General features: G+C 49.4%; 1 protein-coding gene across 4 annotated transcripts in view; it reads left to right on the top strand.

Annotated features, from left to right (window-relative positions):
• Positions 1–19,793, top strand: part of RRBP1 (ribosome binding protein 1) — a 47,596-nt gene that overhangs the window by 6,187 nt on the left and 21,616 nt on the right. For 3 of the 4 annotated variants that reach the window (XM_025264214.3, XM_025264216.3, XM_025264217.3), the window contains exon 2: positions 14,201–16,679. In XM_025264214.3, coding sequence (XP_025119999.3) covers positions 14,222–16,679 — 2,458 coding nt within the window. In that variant the 5' untranslated portion in view covers positions 14,201–14,221. The remainder of the gene's footprint in view (positions 1–14,200; positions 16,680–19,793) is intronic. The other variant, XM_045162702.1, reaches the window with a different exon arrangement.

Below are 19,793 nucleotides of genomic sequence, written 5' to 3' on the forward strand. Positions count from 1 at the left end.
CAATGTGCTGCCTCCGAAAAGAGGTGGATTTTGTGCTTTGTGAGCAGGAGTGTTCCTTAGTGGCAGGCATTCCATCCCCGCTCCTTTTAGCCAAACTCTGTGGGGCCAAGGAGCACGAGGGCTTGATGAGGCTAACCTCCTGCCTCCCTAGCCGTGCATCCTCGAGGCAGGGGCATGGGAGCTGAGAGGGGGGTGCTTGAGCAAGGGGTCGGGCTGGTCGTAGCCCCTTCCAGGCTGAGTCCACAGCCCTCGTCTCCTCCTGCCTTTGCTTTTAGGCAGAGAAACAGTTGATCTAAACTCCGACCCCTTCTGATGGGAGGAACTGGCCCACTCATTTCACGCAGAACCGTGAGAGATCAGGTTCTGGCCCTCAGCCCAGGTGGTACGTTTTCCTGGCACTTTTCATTCAGTGGTTAAAAGGTTCAACTCAACTGTAGCAAAACCGATTTCCTTTTTAATTAAGACACCCTGCATAGGAATTAAAGGTAACTTTGTTTCTGTTGAGTATGTTTTCATTTCCCAGGAATTCTAGACCAGTTGTAGTCATAAGAAAGAAAGATAATCCTGTGGGGAATTTTGTAGTAACCACAGTGATCGGGGGAGGGGGTCAGTACAGGAGAGTGACTGGGTGACCAATGCCAAACTGGCAGTCTCAGCAACACGTTAGCGCGTGGACGGGCCGGCAGTAGCCATGGCCAGGCCCAGCCACCTCTTCCCTCTTAGGTTGGAAGCCCCAAGCCTTGTTCTGAGCAGTCTGGTGTCAGAAGCCACCAGGGACAGTGTGGGCTGTGGGGAGTTAAGGCAGGAAGTGCCCGCCCGCAGGACCTTGGTCTCCACTTCCCCTCTCATGGGAACCGCATGGTCAGAGCACGTGAGCAAGCTGAGTGGTATAGGAGTGGCTGAGCCGGTACAGACCCACAAGGCATCAGAGATGCTCCTTCCAGAGCCACGTGGACTTATTTTCTTACCACATTGGCATACGTATATTTATATGCATTAACTCTTTACTAAAGTGAAGTCGCTCGGTCGTGTCTGACTCTTTGCGACCCCGTGGACTGTAGCCTACCAGATTCCTCTGTCCATGGGATTTTCCAGGCAAGAGTACTGGAGTGGGTTGCCATTTCCTTCTCCAGGAGATCTTCCCGACTCAGGGATTGAACCTGGGTCTCCCGCATTGTAGGCAGACGCTTTACCGTCTGAGCCACCAGAAAGTCCTTACTAAAGTAAAGCTCTGTCCTAAAGTAAAATACAAATATCGCAAAAGGCACCATTGTGTCTACAGCTTAATAAAGGTCCATGGGGCAGCACCCTGTTTAACCAGCAGACCAAGAAATGTGATCCCCCAGCAGTTCATCTGGTGCCCCTCAGCTGTTGCCCCTCCTGGAGGGTCACTGCCCTCCTGACCTTTAGCTCGCGGGTCCCTCCACCCCCAGGTGAACTCAGGGGGAGTGGACTCACACGCGTGTTGCTCTTTGGGTCTCCACTTGACAATGCATGTGAACGTGAGGTCCATCCGTGCTCTGGGGCTGTGGTGAGTCATCCCTGTATTGTGTGTTCTCCATGTGTCACTCTGGAGGGGCACTCAGGTAGTTTCCAACTTGGGGCTTCTGTTATGATATATAATAAATTACATTATAAAGTGTAGTCTTGCCCCTGACTTTGGTGACTGACAGTGTGGACTTTTCCCCCCAGCGCTGGTCCTCTGTTGTACCCCCGCCAGCGTTGTAGAGCCTGGACTGTAGTCCACAGTGGCCGACTGCAGAAAGAAGCCAGGTGAGGCTGAGTTACCACTTCTCCTAATGAGAGGTCCCTGCCTCCCGCCACCCTCACCCTGTCCTAGAGGTGGCAGTCCTTGGCTGCAGAGTTCTTCATCAAAGATGAGCCTTTGCAAAAGCCTTGTGGAAGGGTCAGATTTTACCAGTGGTGGTGTTTTAATTGCTAAGTTGTGTCTGACTCTTGCAACCCCCGGGACTGTAGCCCACCAGGCTCCGCTATCCATGGCATTTCTGCCCACGAACAAATGCTGTCCCAGCAGAAAGGAAGCCCCTTGCTGTAAATGTGGGAGAAGCTCGCAGAGAAGATCAACAAAGCCAGAGCTTCATTTTTAAAAAAGATAAGTCATGGTGACACATATCAAGCAAAACTGGTCATAGAAAGGGAAAATAATATTGAGTGTCAAATGGGACTTCACTACAGATGTGGTGACATTGAAAAGATGAGTGGTTTTGATGAACAACTTGTGCTCAGTAAGAGTCTACCAGTGTCCTAAGTGTTTATTAGAACCTGGAGGATCCAGCGGAGGAGGCTGCACCGCACTGTACATACTAGACATCTTTTTTCATCCCAACGTGGCAATGATTTTGCAACTTTTAGCAACATAAGTCAATTTCTAGGAAAACGTAATTTAACAACACTGAGCTAAGAAGACAACCAAGAACCTGATGAAAGGGGTGCCTTCAGGAGCTCTATACTGAGCATCACACTAAGTAGCAAGACACCCAGGTATTTCGCTTTGAGATGAGAAAGAATGGGGTGCTTGCTGACACTCCTCTCATGCCCAGTGTTGGCAGTCCTGCCCTATGCCAACACTCAAGAAAAGTGAAGCTGAAGATAGAAGGATGGGAAAGAAAGGAACAGGATCTACAGGCAATATGCTTACATATGTAGAAAAATTTTTTAATCTACACTCTTAGTAGAAACAGGCAAGGTTGCCTGGGGTGGAGGGGTGGGCAAGAATTACCAAACAGAGATCAATTACTTGTCAATGTCACCAGCAACAGAGAATGAAACTTAAGAGAGGCAATGTTTGTAATAGTGTAAAAATGGAAAAACCAAGAAAAATACCTTTCCCCAGTGAGACTGCATGGCATGCGTTCTCTTCCCCCACCAAGGTACCTGTGCTGTTGCGATATGGTTCCCACCTGACCGATGTTTAGCGGAACTGTTGTAGGAAGGGGGAGGCCCCCCTTCAGGGCCCCAAGAGCCGGCTCTTGTCTGACACTCGGAAAAGAATTGTCCGAGGAGACAACGTGCTGACAAAGCAAGAGATTTTATTGGGAAAGGGCACCCGGGTGGAGAGCAGTAGGGTAACGTAACCCAGGAGAACTGCTCTGCCACATGGCTGGCAGTCTTGGGTTTTATGGTGATGGGATTAGTTTTGCAAGTGGTCTTTGGCCAATCATTCTAATTCAGAGTCTTTCCTGGTGGCGCACGCATCGCTCAGCCAAGATGGATGCTAGCGAGAGGGATTCTGGGAAGTGGATGGACAGGCGGTGTCTCCCTTTGACCTTTCCCGAACTCTTTTGGATGGCGGTGGCTTAGTTCCATATTCCTTACCAGGATCTCCTTTCATAAAACCATCATGTGAATGGTTACTAAAGGGCCTGGCCAGGGTGGGCGGTTTCAGTCAGTGTGCTTCCCCTAACAGAACCTGCATTCAGAGATGCTCAGGAGCATGGATGTGCTGGGGTTAGACTGAACGCAGTGGGAAACCATTGATCCCACTCCCTGGGAGCCCCGTGTCCACTGCAGGAAGAACTCTGCATGTCTGAATAGCCGGTGTGTGTCTTGAGGAGTCGGGGTTCCTGATTCCTACCTTGTGGGGTATGGTCTTCACTGATGAGGCAAGAAGATTTAGATCTATTTATGTACCTAAGTTTTCCAAAGACTATTATTTTGGAGAAACACAAAAACATGTCAGTGGTTTATTTATTTATTTATTTTTCCTTAGGCAAAGAAATTGAATCTGAAATGGCCAATGAATAAGCCAAGGCTTGGAATAGAGTACATTTCTATTTTTGGTGTTTTAGCTTTCTTTAAAATGAATAGCATTGTTTCTTGAAAATAGGAAGTCAGTTATTTCCATCCTCTTAGAACATGAAATAGATTATTTCTGAATATATCTTTCAGTTACCGATTTTTCTCTTAGTTTTTCTGGGTTAAAAAAAAAAAAGAATTAGAGGTTGCCCTTAAAATTTAAGATGAGGTGATCTGAAGATTTCATGTTAGATGGAGTTAATAAGGGAAGTGAAGTTGCTCAGTTGTGTACGACTCTTTGCGATCCCATTGACTGTAGCCTACCAGGCTCCTCTGTCCATGGAGTTTTCCAGGCAGGAGTACTGGAGTGGGTTGCCATTTCCTTCTCCAAAAGTGAAAGTTGCTCAGCTGTGTCTGACTCTTTGCGACCCCATGGACTGTGCAGTCCTTGGAATTCTCCAGACCAGAATACTGGAGTGGGTAGCCTTTCCCTTCTCCAGGGGATCTTCCCAACCCAGGAATGGAACCCAGGTCTCCCACTTTGCAGACGGATTCTTTACCGGCTGAGCCACAAGAGAAGCCCAAATAAGCATTCTCTAAAAAGTATAGCTGGGCTTGCAGGGTAGTAGAGGAGATTGCCAGAGGCCATAAGCCCGCGGGGAGAGGGGTGAGCGGCAGGGACACAGGTAAGCTGGCCCTATGGAGTGCGTGTCATCATCCAGAGTCTGGGTCTTGGGTCTTTGGCTTTTACGTCCAGGTGGGAGCTGTGTCGGGGGAATGGAATCCCTCTCCATATTCCCATGTAAAACCTGTGCTAAAAGGGCTGCTGGTTGGGGTGGGGCGTGGAGATAAGATGATTTGTCCTGAGGCAGGAGAGGCTGGGAATGTTTGGCTGGGGATGATGCTGCCGCTAAAACTCTGTCCTCACTGTTGCTTTCTCCTAAGGCCTTGTTGAAGCAGAGATAAAATAGCTCTTTGGAGACAAGCCTGAAATTCAGACCAGACAGGATTACCACTGATAAAATCCCCCCAGAGTCACTATTAAGAGGTATAAAAGTACTGAAAACCAATAATGGGCAAAAAATAGCACCAGGGAAAAAACAAGGCAAACTTGGGGGAAAAAAAAAAAAAAAGAACCTCAAAGGACTGATTGATCACAGAGCTGGTTAGATTCAGCTGAAGAGACAATCGGTGAAGTGGAACACAGGTCCGAGGATCTCTCCTGAGTGGTGGCAGAGGTTGAGGTGCAGTTAGGAGTTACTGCAGAAAAGCAGGAGCATTGCTTCCCAGAACCCATGAAACATGTGAGAAAGCATGGTGAGCCTGAATTAGAGGATTAAAAATAACTACATACCTAAAGGTTTTGTTGAATCCTCAGAACCCAAAAGATGGATCTTAAAAGTAATGAGATCTTTTTTTTTAAAGGTCTTATAAATGATAAATTGACAACATGCCTTTTAATACTAAGCACGTCCGCCCCTCTCCCCCACCAAAAAAAAAAAAAAAAGCCAGAGAAATAAAACAGTATCTTCAAAGCGGTGAGAGTAAGTAACTCTCAGCATGGAATTCTGTACTCGGCTAACCATTCATGGTGAATGACAGTGAAGGAAAGAAATCCTTTCAGGGCTGCAAGAACTGAGAATGTTGCTAAGAGGAGATTCTTGATGAAACAGGTGGTCAAGGATGTGCTTTGGGGAGATTCAGAGATGCAGGAGGCCTGCGACGCAGGAAGCAGTGACTAGCAGACAGACGGGGGACCATTTGGGAAATAGAAGCATGAGTGTCTGGAACTGCAGAGTACCTGTAGGTGGTCCAGGTGTGTGTGAGGGAGAAGCAGGTTGGGGGGAAAGGAACCCCCCTTCATGGAGGCCTCAGACCCAAGCCTTCTGTGGCGCTTCCTTTGCTGGGAAGTGTCTGCTGTCAGGTGTGTGTGTTAAGAGAATGTAAGGGGAAAAGGCATTTTAATCACTTTTTTTTTTTGATTAATCACAATTTTTTAAAAGAGCACTTGCACATAGACACACACAAAAGCAGAAGACTGTAACTTTCAAATGCAGAGGACAAGATGTCTAGTGGAATGCAAAATAAAATAAGAAAATAAGTGAGGAATAAGCAAAGAAAAAGTACTGTAGACAAGAATAACAAGATGAAGGTGTAAATGAGTCCAGATACATAGCGAATCACAGTAGATGTTGATGAACTGGACCTACCAGTTACAAAGACAAATTGCCATGCTCGTCTTAATATAAAATCCAGCTATATGCTATTTTCCACTTAAAACATGACCCCAGAAAGGTTGCAAGTGAAGAACAGAAAATGATTCTAGGCCAATATTAACACCGCCCCCCCCCCCCCCCCCCCAGAAATTGATGTAACTTTTAAAATAATCAATGAAGTGAAAAAAAATCATTAGGGATAAAGAGGATCACTTTATAATAGAGGATAAAATAGTAGGCACTTTATTAGGAAGATGTCACAGTTCTGATTTTATATTCTAATAAGATGCCCTCCCAATAAAGCACAGGTTGACAGATTCCCAGGAGAAACTGACAACTCCATGCTCATGGAGGGAGATTCTTAAAGCTCTCAATAGCTGTTAGATTAAATAGACAGAAAATGAATGGGGTTATACACTGGAACATGCGGCCTTCAGTCCACAGGGTACGTTGTGGTTGTTCAGTCGCTCTCAGTCGTGTCCGACTCTTTGCAGCCCCATGGACTGCAGCACACCAGACCTCTCTGTCCCTCACCATCTCCTGGAGTTTGCCCAAGTTCACATCCATTGAATCGGTGATGCCATCCAGCCATCTCACCCTCTGCCACCTTCTTCTCCTTCTGCCTGCAGTCTTTGCCATAGTACATGTTCATAAAAGCTGACCACAGTCTAGCAAAACACCCCAACATCATAATCCAAGCCAGTGCTTTATCAGACTGCAGGCCCAGCGTGTCACGACCCTCAAAGTCAATTTAATTTGTTGTGAAAAACTTTAAAAAAATGTTGATGGCTTAGGAGATACCAGTGCATGACACATGCAAATACTGAGTTACTGTTTCATGAAAGTCTTATTATTTATATGTTCATATACATACTGTTGGAGAAGGCAATGGCACCCCACTCCAGTACTCTCGCCTGGAAAATCCCATGGGCGGAGGATCCTGGTGGGCTGCAGTCCATGGGGTCGCTAAGAGTTGGACATGACTGAGCGACTTCACTTTTCACTTTCATGCATTGGAGAAGGCAAGGGCAACCCACTCCAGTGTTCTTGCCTGGAGAATCCCAGGGACGGGGGAGCCTGGTGGGCTGCCGTCTATGGGGTTGCACAGAGTTGGACACGACTTGAAGCGACTTAGCAGCAGCAGCAGCAGCAGCATACGTACTGTTGGAGAAGGAAGTGGCAACGCACTCCAGTATTTTTGCCTGGAGAATCTCATGGACAGAGGAACCTAGCAGGCTACAGTCCATGGGGTCACAAAGAGTCGGACACGACTGAGCGACTTCGCTTTCACTTTCATACATACTGTGCATATAAGAGGGTGCATGTATGTGTCCTGGGTCAAGTTATCTTCCTGGATCATGGTTGCAAGTGTAAAAGCTTCGACCTGTATCACACAGAATGGATCCTCTGATGGACAGTGCAGTTGAATTAGGATTGTTGATGGTAATTCAAAGCCCTCACATGTTAGGAATGTTAAGAATGTTAGGAATGTTAAGTTAACGATGCCATTTTGTGAGTCAGAGGTCTTTTGGGAACTGGAAGATACTTCAAACTGAGCACCGATGAAAATAGTGCATTGTAGCTTGGAGGATGAAGCTACAGTAGTACTTTACAGGAAAACTTATTACCTTAAACATTTGCTACAAGAAAAAAGAAAAAAAGGCCTGAAAGTTTATAAATGTTCATGTCAAGCAGTTAGAAAGAACAGAAGGAACCAATGGAAGTTAGAAGAAGGAGTGATGAAAATTAATTATGTGGACTGAATCACAAACCCATAAACGGGTCCTGGAATCATCACTGAAATTGAAATAGCAGTTAAAGTCAGCTCTCTACCAAAGGGAACCTTCATACACAGTTGGTGGGGATGTCAATTGGTGCAGCCACTGTGGAAAAGAAGAGTATAGAGGTTCCTCAAAAAACTAAAAATAGAACAACCATATGACCCAGAAGTTCTGCTCCTGGGTATGTATCAGAAGGAAAACAAAAGCACTAGTTCAAAAAGATACATGCCCCCCAGCGTTCATAGCAACACTATTTACAATAGTCTAGAGGGGAAACAACATGAATGTCCACAGACAGATGAATGGATAAAGAAGACGTCAGATGCGTATATAATATATATAGTGAAATACTGATAGAATACTACTCAGCCATTAAGAAAAGAATGAAATTTTGCCATTTGCGACAACATGGGGTGGACCTAGAGGATGTTGGACCTAGAGGGTATTGTGTGAAGTGAGATGAGTCAGACAGAGAAAGAAAAATACAGCATGATATCACTTATATGTGGAATCTAAAAAATACAACAAACTAGTGAATATAACAAAAAAGAAGCAGATTCACAGATAATAGGAAATAAATTAGTGTTTACCAGTGGGGGGATGGGAAGGGGGAGGGGCTGGACAGGGGAAAGGGATTAAGAGATATAAAATAAGCTACAAAAATAAAATGAAATAAAACAAGCCCTAAGAGTATATTGTACAACATGGGGAGCATAACCAATCTTTTATAATAACTATGGAGGGAGCAGTTTTATACTTAAAAAACCTTTAAAAATTGTGAATCACTATGTTGTACATCTGTAACTTATATAATCTTATACAGCGCCTATATTGCAATTTTTTAAAAAAGCAGCTCTATATCCACTCCTCCCCCTCCAGGAACAGATCGCAAAAAACCAGACTCTGACGGTTTTACAGGCCATTTCTTCTGGATCTGCAAAGAACAGAGGGAAAGGGGTGATCCTCAGCTTATGAGACTGAGGTGACCTTGCTGCCAAGACTGTGGAAGCACAGTCTGAGGACGATTCTGCCTCCCCTCACATGAGAGCTCACACCCCCGAATCCCCCAGAAAAATGTCAACAGACAAATCTAGTGAGGGATTATGAAGGAAAAGACCCACCATCAAGAAGTGTCTACACACTCAGAACCATCTGTGAGTTAACACTAGAATGTATGTTATTTTAGTTCAACCCATTTCAGGTTAGAGAAAATGTCAAGTGATAAAGAAAAAGCACTTGTTCAAACTTAATGTCCAGTTATTAAAAAGGAAAGGTAACTAGGAATATAAGACAGCTTAACCTGATACTCATAAAAAGTTTTCTACCAACACAGCATCGAATAGTGACACATCAGAAATGGAGACTCAGCGGCAAGACCAGCAAGCCTGCTCAGAGTTCTTGCCCAGCTCAGGGACATGAGAAAAAGAGATGCGATGATACGGCTTAGAAAGCAAGAAACGGCTGTCTTTTTTCATAGGTGATTTTTTTTTTCTTGAAGAGAATCCACAAACTCCTGTATTTGAGGAAAGTTTAGCGTAATATCTGGGTAAACAACACACGTGCAAATATGAATAACTTTGCTGGATGCCTGTAGCTAGAAATAGAAAGAGGTACCTTTTTCTTGTACACTTAAAAATAGCAATAACCTTAAAAACAAAAAAGACATGTAAGACTTTCTATAGAGATCATTAAAGCTCGTTGCAAGTATAATATAAAAGGACATTTAAGTAAGTGGAGTGCTACACGCTATGTTCAGTGACAGTTCCCATGATGTACAGTCAGCTGTCCCCACCTTCATCTGTAAATTTAGTCTGTTTCAAAAATCCCGATGGAATTGGGATTTGGAGGGGATGCGTGGGCCAAAATGTGGTATTGATGCTGGGCACAGATAAGTATGCAGGTGGGACAGAGTGTAAGTCCATCAGACCTGGTGGCACAGAGGCAACTGTGTAAGGAGGAGAAGGGAGGAGAGTGGACCAGTTCAGAAGGGGTGCCAGGTAATTTAAGCCATGAGAGAAGCTGACACTGTTTCCTGTCATATGCCAGAGTAAATCCCAGGTGATTAAACCAAACTACGCAAAGCTTTCTGAAGTGTGTGGCAGAAAATAAACAGTAAAGGGCTTCTCTCCCAGTGGCTGGGACCTGGGTGGCTGAGGCAGGGGTGTAGGGAGGTTTTCACTCTATCAGCTGTTTTGTGCCTTTCAAGTTTTGACCCCTAGGAGTGCATTGCCTCTTTACATGACTGAGTGATTATTTAGATTGAAAGGAGAGCAAAAGTTTTTTCCTTAAAAGAAAAAGGAAACAGATTATCTTTGACTCTGTGGCTGGTGTGCTAAGTCACTCAGTCGTGTCCAACTCTTTGCGACCCCATGGACGGTAGCCTACAAGGCTCCCCTGTCCATGGGATTCTCCAGGCAAGAGTACTGGAGTGGGTTGCCATGCCCTCCTCCAGGGGATCTTCCCGACCCAGAAATTGCACCTGAGTCTCTTACGTCTCCTGCATTGGCAGGTGGGTTCTTTACCACTAGTGCCACCTGGGCAGCCCCAGACTCTGAGGCAATAGCTGTGATACAAGAAAACTGTAAAAACAAGATGGTTGAAAATGAAACCAAAGACCTGTTATTCAGTTGCTAAGTTACGTCAACTCTTTGCACAGCCCCATGGACGGCAGCACCCCAGGCTTCCCTGTCCTTCACCATCTCCTGGAGTTTGCTCAAACTCATGTCTGTTGAGTCAGTTATGCCATCCAACCATCTCATCCTCTGTCACCGCCATCTCTTCTTGCCCTCAGTCTTTCCTAGCATCAGGGTGTTTCCCAAGGAGTCAGCTCCACAGACTTGGATACATTGAAAACAACAAATGGTTCATATCCAAGCTATGTAAAGGACACCTATAAATCAAAGAAAAAGGCAGTCCTTCAGAAGACAGGCCAAGCATGTGAGCAGGCTACATCACAGGAGAAGCGCGAAATGCTCATCTCTGTGGGAGGCCCAGCATCACTGGCATCTGGTGGGGACATGTCTAGAGGGTGAGGGGAGGATGGGGCCTCGTGCTGCCCCAGGGAGCAGTTGGCAGCATCTGGTGGCACAGTGCCCACCCTGGGCCAGTGGTGTGTTCTGGAGGATAAAACGTTGCCCAGTGACACTCGCAGGGCTGGTCCCATGCAGCCCTTGCCAGGGTGGTCCTGGGCTTGTCCGGTGGGCACCCATGGGTGAGCGTGGGGGCACATTGGGTGTTGGTCCTCTGTGGAAGGAAAGATGAGACACTGAATGTTTATCTAAAGTAAATGGGGGAAGCGTTTGGATTTGCTAAACCTGGGTGGTGGATAAATGGACGTTCAGAATATTTTTCTTAATCTTCTGTAGATTTGAGATATTTGATGATGCAGTCGTATCTGCTAGCGTCCCTATTCTGTTGTCATTCTGTTTTAGTTTTGTCCCTTCCTGGTAAGTCACCTTACACCCAGGAAATGGGGCTGGGTCTCTTTGACACCCCCCTCCCCACCCCCTGCTGTAGTTTCTCGGAGTGCCCACGCATGGCCCCCCACGGCACAGCTGGGTGGTGACACGACCCAGCCCCAGGTGCTGTTGAGAGTCCTTTTGCAAAACCACCCCAAATCCCTGTTGCCAGATTGGGCTGACCTCAACAAACTGCACTAGCCTGGTCAGACTGAGTCAATCAGCAACAGTAGTCCATGCTTAGGGTGTCCACACAACCTCTGTTCCCCAGTCCTTACTCCCAGGAGCAGAAGAAAGCCATGCCCTCAGCACCTCCAAGGTGGGCCCAGGGTTTCAGCCATGGAGCCTGAGAGTGGTTCCTGAGCCTCGGGGCGGCCGTCTGCTCCCTGTGCTGGCTGGCCTTCTGCTTCACACTCTAAGCAGATCGGCCGTTGTAAATAAACGTGTACATTTCGTAGAAGTTTCCGGGATCGACAGCACAGATTCTCTGTGGTCAGCCCACTTGGGATGCAACGGCACACAGCAGAGTCTAGTGGAAAACCTTGTGGGAGGTTTCTGCCAGGGTCCTTTGACTGTGTGTGGAGCACCTGGCAGGCTAACCTCGAAGACTGACCTTGAGCATATTTGGAAGTATAGGAAGTGATGGCCTCAGATGTCCGTCTGCCTGTGCAGAGGGAAATGCTCTCGCAGCTGGCTTCTCTCCACTCTGCCCCCGACAGAGAATATCTTGTATCCTGTGTTTGCCTAACTTGAGAGCCAAAGCCAGCTTTCCATCCATGGCTTTTCTGCCCAGACCACTCGGCTGCAGAATCCATGGTGCTAGAAAGCGGATGAAGTTGGGGGTGGCGGTGGCGGGGGAGCTGAGATGGGGCAGGGCAATGCCTGTCCTGGGGGCCGGGGGCCCAGGGCCTCCATGGGACCTGCCCTCCAGGGCACGTTGGGGACCCAGGGCTTGCAGACCCGCAGCCTCATGACCCAGGCCCCTGGCCAGGTGCTGCCTCTGGAGAAGGGTGTTGCAGAGAGGTTTTATATCCACTGTTTCTCAGGTTCTTTTCCTGGATATTGGGTAGAGTTGCCTGTGCTGCACAGTAGGTCGGAGGATTTTTGTCACCTGAATAGGATGGATGTCATGATTATGCTATTGCCTCATACCTGAAACATGTCCATGTTGGCAGAGTTCTGAGGGGTCCTTGTGAGGACCCAGCGTTTCAGTTGTGGACACCCACCGAGCAGCAGGGATTAGAAGGGGATGGTGGAACCTTCCAGCTTCTTGTCCCCACCCTCCCACCTCCTGGACCCCTCCCTCCAGGCTTTTTGCACTCAGCTGTGAGTGTGGTCCCGAAGGCTCCTGATCTCTGTGTGTGTGGCACCCATGGCCAGAGGTCAGAACTCGCTGCCCCAAGACCTGGAGACTCCATGAGCCCCCTCAGGCTTGTGGACAAGGATGTGTAGTTTGACCCGGAGCTGCAGTCCCCGGCAACAATCTGGGAGAAGTAAGTGTCCAGCTGCCCCTGAGGAAGGTGCTGCCCTCGAGAGCAGGGCATACATAGTCCACCCTCCTCCTGCAGGGGTTTCATAGAAAGACAGCAAAGTCATACGTTTTTCCTATGATGAGAGTGATTTTCCTTAGAATAGGATGCTAAGCTCAGTCCCTCCTCTCAAACCCCCTAATGTCAAAATTTGGATTCCATGGCTGTTTAGAAGCCCCCACTCACGCAGGAAGAGAAATCTCATTTTAAGCCACTGAGAAGCCTGGGCCTGGCCTATGCCAGCTCCAGAGATTTGGGGGACCGCTTAGCTCCCCTCCTTTGCCCCTCCTTTCCCCCAGCCTCTCACACACGCGTTCCCATAGCTCCTGCACTGCTGGTCCTCCTGGGTCAGCAGGTCAGGTCTGACCCCGGGTCAGGGGCGGGAACTATGATAGCAGCAGCAAAATTAGTTGGTAAACGTTGAGTGTATCCAAGAAACGGACCCCTTGGAGTTCCTCGCTGCAGTCAGGTGTAGCCCAGCTGACAGCTGTTGGGTGTGGACCTGGCCACCTCCAACCTTGTGGACTTCAGTCCCCGGCCAGCGAGAAGGGTGGTTCATACTCGTGGTTGGGAGTGTGTCATCAGACAAAGGGTCCTCTCCCCAAGGTGAAGAGTGGACCCGGTGACACTGTCCCCCTCCGTCTTTGCAGCCTCTGGATGTGGAATTCAGACCTGAGTGAGGTCTTACTTGGTCAGCCTCCCAGGACTGATATTTCCTGTTTCCTAATGTGCGGATTCACAGGCTCTGCTTTTCCTCACCACACGTTGATCACCTTTGGGATTGTAATGTGCAGGTTCTCATCTCTGCCCCTGGGTGGGTACTTGTGTTTATCAGGCCTGGGGAAGAGGGGGCAGCAGAGAAAGAGCGCTCATGAGACCCGCTGGCCCGGATGCTGTGAGCGAGAGCCAGCAGCTGTGTTTGATTTGACTCACATGGTTTTCTTAATATCAGTCAACTTGAGTTGAGGAGAGGAAAAATCTGTCCTGATATGAGAAAGCAAAAGATACATCAACCTAGTGCTCACGTTTCGACAGTTATCACCTGTGACCGGGTGACTCCTGCTCCTGATGTAGTTGGCACTTTGACACAGTCCTTACCACTTCCAGTTATCTAACACTGGCCCATGCTTGTGTTCATGTGCATCTTTGACCCTGTGGTGGGGAACATCTTGACCTGGGGTCACGGCTCCTGAGTTGCATGGGCCCCACATGCCCTGGTCAGGGAGCTGCCTGCTGTCATCTCTCCGTGGCTTCGTGTGTCCCAGCTTGTGTAAAAGTTGCTCACTTCTGAGGGGGCAGGGAGAACAGGTGACAGCAGAGATTGCCTGGTTTGTTTCTTCTTTGATTTTATCAGTCTGAAGGATTAGTGGAACCATATGTTAGGTGCTGCAAGTGGGGACGGTGACTGTCAAATGCCTCGGTTTCCTACAGAAAGTAACTGCCGTGTATGTATTTGGCAGGTGAAAGGAAAACCAGCCAGGATGGATATTTACGACACTCAGACCTTGGGGGTTGTGGTCTTTGGTGGATTCATGGTTGTTTCTGCCATCGGCATCTTCCTCGTGTCAACCTTCTCCATGAAGGAGACGTCGTATGAAGAAGCTCTGGCCAACCAGCGCAAGGAAATGGCGAAGACCAACCACCAGAAAGTGGAGAAGAAGAAGAAGGAGAAGACAGTGGAGAAGAAAGGAAAGACCAAGAAAAAGGAGGAGAAGCCCAACGGGAAGATACCTGACCATGAGCCCAGCCCTGGAGTGACCATCCTCCCCAAGGACCCAGCGTGGGCACCCGCAGTGGCGGTGGCCCCAGCCTCAGTCCAGTCCCCTGTGGTCACTGCCCCTGTAGCCACAGTATCAGCCATGCCCCAAGAGAAGCTGGCTTCTTCCCCAAAGGACAAAAAGAAGAAGGAGAAAAAAGTGGCAAAGGTGGAACCAGCAGTCAGCTCTGTAGTGAATTCCATCCAGGTTCTTGCCTCAAAGGCTGCCATCTTGGAAGCTGCTCCCAAGGAGGTGCCTATGGTGGTGGTGTCCCCAGTGGGCGCCAAAGGTAGTGCCCCTGCTACTAGCTCTACACAGGGCAAGAAGGGAGAGGGGGCCCAGAACCAAGGCAAGAAGGGAGAGGGGGCCCAGAACCAAGGCAAGAAGGGAGAGGGGGCCCAGAACCAAGGCAAGAAGGGAGAGGGGGCCCAGAACCAAGGCAAGAAGGGAGAGGGGGCCCAGAACCAAGGCAAGAAGGGAGAGGGGGCCCAGAACCAAGGCAAGAAGGGAGAGGGGGCCCAGAACCAAGGCAAGAAGGGAGAGGGGGCCCAGAACCAAGGCAAGAAGGGAGAGGGGGCCCAGAACCAAGGCAAGAAGGGAGAGGGTGCCCAGAACCAAGGCAAGAAAGCAGAGGGTGCCCAGAACCAAGGCAAAAATGCAGAGGGCGCCCAGAACCAAGGCAAGAAGGCAGACGGGGCCCAGAACCAAGGCAAGAAGGCAGAGGGGGCCCAGAACCAAGGCAAAAAAGCAGAGGGTGCCCAGAACCAAGGCAAGAAGGCAGAGGGGGCCCAGAACCAAGGCAAGAAATCAGAGGGGGCCCAGAACCAAGGCAAGAAGGCAGAGGGGGCCCAGAACCAGGGCAAGAAGGTAGAGGGTGCCCAGAACCAGGGCAAGAAGGCAGAAGGGGCCCAGAACCAAGGCAAGAAGGCAGAGGGCGCCCAGAACCAAGGCAAGAAATCAGAGGGTGCCCAGAATCAGGGCAAGAAATCAGAGGGGGCCCAGAACCAAGGCAAGAAGGCAGAGGGCGCCCAGAACCAGGGCAAGAAGGCAGAGGGGGCCCAGAACCAAGGCAAGAAGGCAGAGGGGGCCCAGAACCAAGGCAAGAAGGCAGAGGGGGCCCAGAACCAAGGCAAGAAATCAGAGGGGGCCCAGAACCAAGGCAAGAAATCAGAGGGGACCCCCAACCAGAGCAAGAAGGTAGAGGGGGCCCAGAACCAAGGCAAGAAGACAGAGGGGGCCCAGAATCAAGGCAAGAAGGCAGAGGGGGCCCAGAACCAAGGCAAGAAATCAGAGGGGGCCCAGAACCAAGGCAAGAAGGCAGAAGGAACCCCCAACCAGGGCAAGAAGGCAGAGGGGGCCCAAAACCAGGGCAAGAAGGTAGAGGGGGCCCAGAACCAGGGCAAGAAGGCAGAGGGGAACCAGAACCAGGGAAAGAAATCAGAGGGAACCCCCAACCAGGGCAAAAAGGCAGAGGGGGGCCAGAACCAAGGGAAGAAATCAGAGGGGGCCCAGAACCAGAGTAAAAAGGCAGAGGGGGCCCAGAACCAAGGCAAGAAAGCAGAGGGGGCCCAGAACCAGGGCAAAAAGGCAGAGGGGAACCAGAACCAGGGCAAAAAGGCAGAGGGGAACCAGAATCAGGGCAGAAAAGAGCAGAATACCCTGGACCAGGGCAAAATGGTAGAAGTGGTTCAAAACCAGAGTAAAAAAGCAGACGGGACCCCCAACCAGGGCAAGAAGGCAGAGGGGGCCCAGAACCAGGGTAGGAAGGCAGAAGGGACCCCCAATCAGGGCAAAAAGGCAGAGGGAGCCCAGAACCAGGGCAAGAAGGCAGAGGGGGCCCAGAACCAGGGCAGAAAAGCGGAGGCAGGCCAGAATCAGGGCAAAAAGGCAGATTCAGTTGCTAATCAGGGCACAAAGGTGGAGGGTATTGCGAACCAGGGGAAAAAAGCAGATGGGACCCCAAATCAAGGGAAAAAGGCAGAGGGAACCTCGAACCAAGGCAAAAAGTCAGAAGGGTCCCCCAACCAGGGCAAGAAGGTGGATGCATCTGCCAATCAGGGTAAAAAGGCAGAGTCAGCTCCTACCCAGGGCAAAAATGCAGACATGGTCCAGAGCCAGGAAGCACCAAAGCAAGAGGCTCCTGCAAAGAAGAAGTCTGGGTCAAAGAAGAAGAGTGAGCCTGGTAAGTAGCTTTGGTTTCTTTATTAATGTGGAGAGACGAGCTGTCTCTAAGTGGCTTGTAGATTCCCTTTGGGGAAGCATCTGTATCAGTCAGCTATTGCCACAACAAGGCTGCATAACCAACATCCCAGAACTGAGGGTCCTGCAGCATCAGTCATTCATTCTTGCTCATGTTTCTGTTGATTTGGGTGGAAGTTGACTGATCTGTGTTACCTCTAACTAGTTTGACTCCTGCCACAGGTTGACTCTTGGGTCAACTTCCACGTGTTCATTCTGGGGCCCAGGCCAAGGCATCAGTGACTCTTGAGGGCAGAGGACCTTCTCATGGTTGTGGCAGAGCTGTAAAAAGGCACTTCTCAAACCAGGGTCCTGTTGCCCAGAGCAAGTTGTGAGACTGAGGCTGAGTCAACAAGAGGATGTCCAGTGGGGAAAGGTGTGAGTTCAGAAGAGGTGACGATTCCCTCTACCACACCGTCGAGAACGAGAATGGTTCTGTGTCTTGCAGTCTCTCTTGAACGTCTGGCCGTGTTCTGTCAACCTGTTCTGCGTTCTTGCCTCCCGTGGTTCTTTAGCATAGCTTTGTTCTTTTCTCCATGTTTATTGAGTGAATAACAGCAGGATGCTATCCCTAAGAAGCATTGGTGTCCACACCCCCTGCCTCTCAGGTTTCCCTCTTTGCTACCTCCCACCTCAGTTGTGGAAGGGAGCATTATAGAACATTAAAATAGATATTATGTATCAGATACACATGTTGTTAGATAATGTATAGAACATGGATTTCCCATTACCTTTTCAGAGCAGATCACTGTAGAAACTCAACCTGTGAGTTCCTGTTTCATGTCCACCCTCACTTGATAGAGTAGTCCAGTGTTTCCTTGCTCCCTCCATCCCCTTTCTCTTTCTCTTGCTAGATTTCTTTCTTTCTTAGATTAGCCATTAGTCAACTCAGAAGATTAATTGCATTTGTCTTGGTGAGGCATCTTAGGGGCCTGAAATGTTGGGGCCTCTGCCAAGTAGGCAGGCCCTCTGTTTGTAGCTGTCTCCCCTCTCTTGTCTTTTTCTGAAGCTGTATCCGCTTTTCTGCCGGGGGGACATTCTCTCAGACCACACTGTGCTCTGTGTGAGGTTCAGGGACCAGCCTACGTTTGCCCCACAGGTCATGACAACCTCTCAGGCCCTTTAAAAACCCAGACACTCAGCCTTGGCCCCGGCCCCACGGGTGGAGGGAGCACACCTCCCTGTCTTCAAGGCAATGCTGTACCTGACCCGGGGCCAAGGGCCCTGGAGGCAGACGGTAGGGATGTAGGTGAGAGCCGGTCTGTTCTCTGGCTTCTCCCGCATCAGAGCTTCCTGGGATCATCATGACCCTGTAAGGCCTTGGACATTTGAAATAAGGTATGAAACAGAAACTTCACATTAGAAAGGAAGGCAGAATTGGCAGGTAACAAAAAGCGTTGTTGGGAGGAAGACCTAACTTCTGACCTGTGTGAACCCACAAAGCCGTTCACCTGAGGTGTAGGATAAGAGGAAGTTTGAACAGGAAAAAATACCGCGGTTCAGGACAAGAAAGATTATACATGATAGAATGATTATCACTCCCTGGTTACTTAGTAGTTTATTATTCTTCCTGCCAAAATTTCAATGGGCTTGAAAGTCGCCTCTTGAGGGAAAAATAAGTAAGAATACTGAATAGATTTTTAAGTGACTGTTGGAAGGCTGGTTCTGACTGATATGTGAACACTTTCTCAAACTGTTGGAATGACAATAGGGTGCTGGCCCGAGGCCAGCAGGTCAGGAAGAAGGATGGTCCTGAGTAGACTGCGTTGTTGTCCATGGCCTGAGCATAACGTAATGTATTTAAATACTCTGAAGCAGTGAGCCCTTCTGTTGCTGCTAAAATTAACTGCCTCAGTGACGTCCGTGTCCCACCAAGTGAGGGTCTCCATAGCGTCAGGTCCTAGATGTGTCTGTCGCTGCTTCATCAGAAGGCAGGTGCGTTTTTAACTTAGGGAGACAGCCCCGTCCACCTTGCCCACCAAAGGCCTGGCACGGCGGACGGTCCCCTTGGTGATGAGCCCACGTGAGCATCTCATGTGGCTGTGTGGAGATGGAGGTGACGTTGGAGGCCATTAGGAACCCAGGTGTGGACTAGAGGAAAACACTTGGTTATAAAACAGAAGGTTGGGTTCTCTTCCCAGTGTCTGGAGAAGAAGGAATTCACGGAATCCTTGTGAAGTAGAAATTTCTGGAATTGAAGCTCCCAAGCGTTGGTGGCACCGTCCAGGCCTCCCCTGGTTTGCTGTCTTGAGAGTTACCGCAGCTAGCGTCTGCGTTGGTCAGGAAAGCAGCTTCTTGCCCAGGAAGTGTGTGGCTGTGGGGGTGCTTTGGGACCCTCTTGACAGGGCGGTCTCTCCAGCTCCTGGACTTGCGTCCACGTGAACGTGGCACAGACCAGGCCCCTGAACGGACACACAGGCTTGGGCTGGACAGGAGGCACCTTCTGAGTTGGGCCCAAGCCCTTATGCTGCCAGAGGGCTTGGTTTGTGGGTGTCACTGAGGCGGGGAGGGGGGCAGGAGGGCGCCTGGGGGGCCCTCCTCTTAGACTCTGTGCCCTGGCTTTATGCCAAATGCCATCCATCCTGCAGACTTGGGCCTAAACCCTGGGCCAGAGACCATACCAGCTGGGCCCCACCAGCTTCTGGGAGGTGGAGGTGCCCTTAGGCCCCACGAGTCATATGCTCACATGTCTACGTGGGAGAAAGGCCGTCTTTGGGGGGAGGTCTGTGAATGACTTTTATTTTCTTCCCTTCACCCGTCTACACTTTCTAGTTTTTCTATAACATGTATTCTTGTTAGTGGGAGAGAAAAATTCCACATTTGTCTGGGAGTTGAGGAAACAGGCCCTCATTGGACCACAGTGGAGCTTGCATCCCTTTGGGTGTCAGGAGGCAGCCCAGCCCTGACCGCAGGACCCGAGTGACCTCTGAGCAGCGAGAGGGCCTCCTGCTTCTTTGGGGGCCCAGGGTGAGGAAGGAAGCGGCCAGTCCTTCTCAGTGTGTGCCCGCCCCTGGGCACCCAGCTGACGGTGGGCACTAAGGTTGGATGAGAGAGGAAG

This window comes from Bubalus bubalis, chromosome 14 (assembly GCF_019923935.1).
Source record: "Bubalus bubalis isolate 160015118507 breed Murrah chromosome 14, NDDB_SH_1, whole genome shotgun sequence".
NCBI lineage: Eukaryota > Metazoa > Chordata > Mammalia > Artiodactyla > Bovidae > Bubalus > Bubalus bubalis.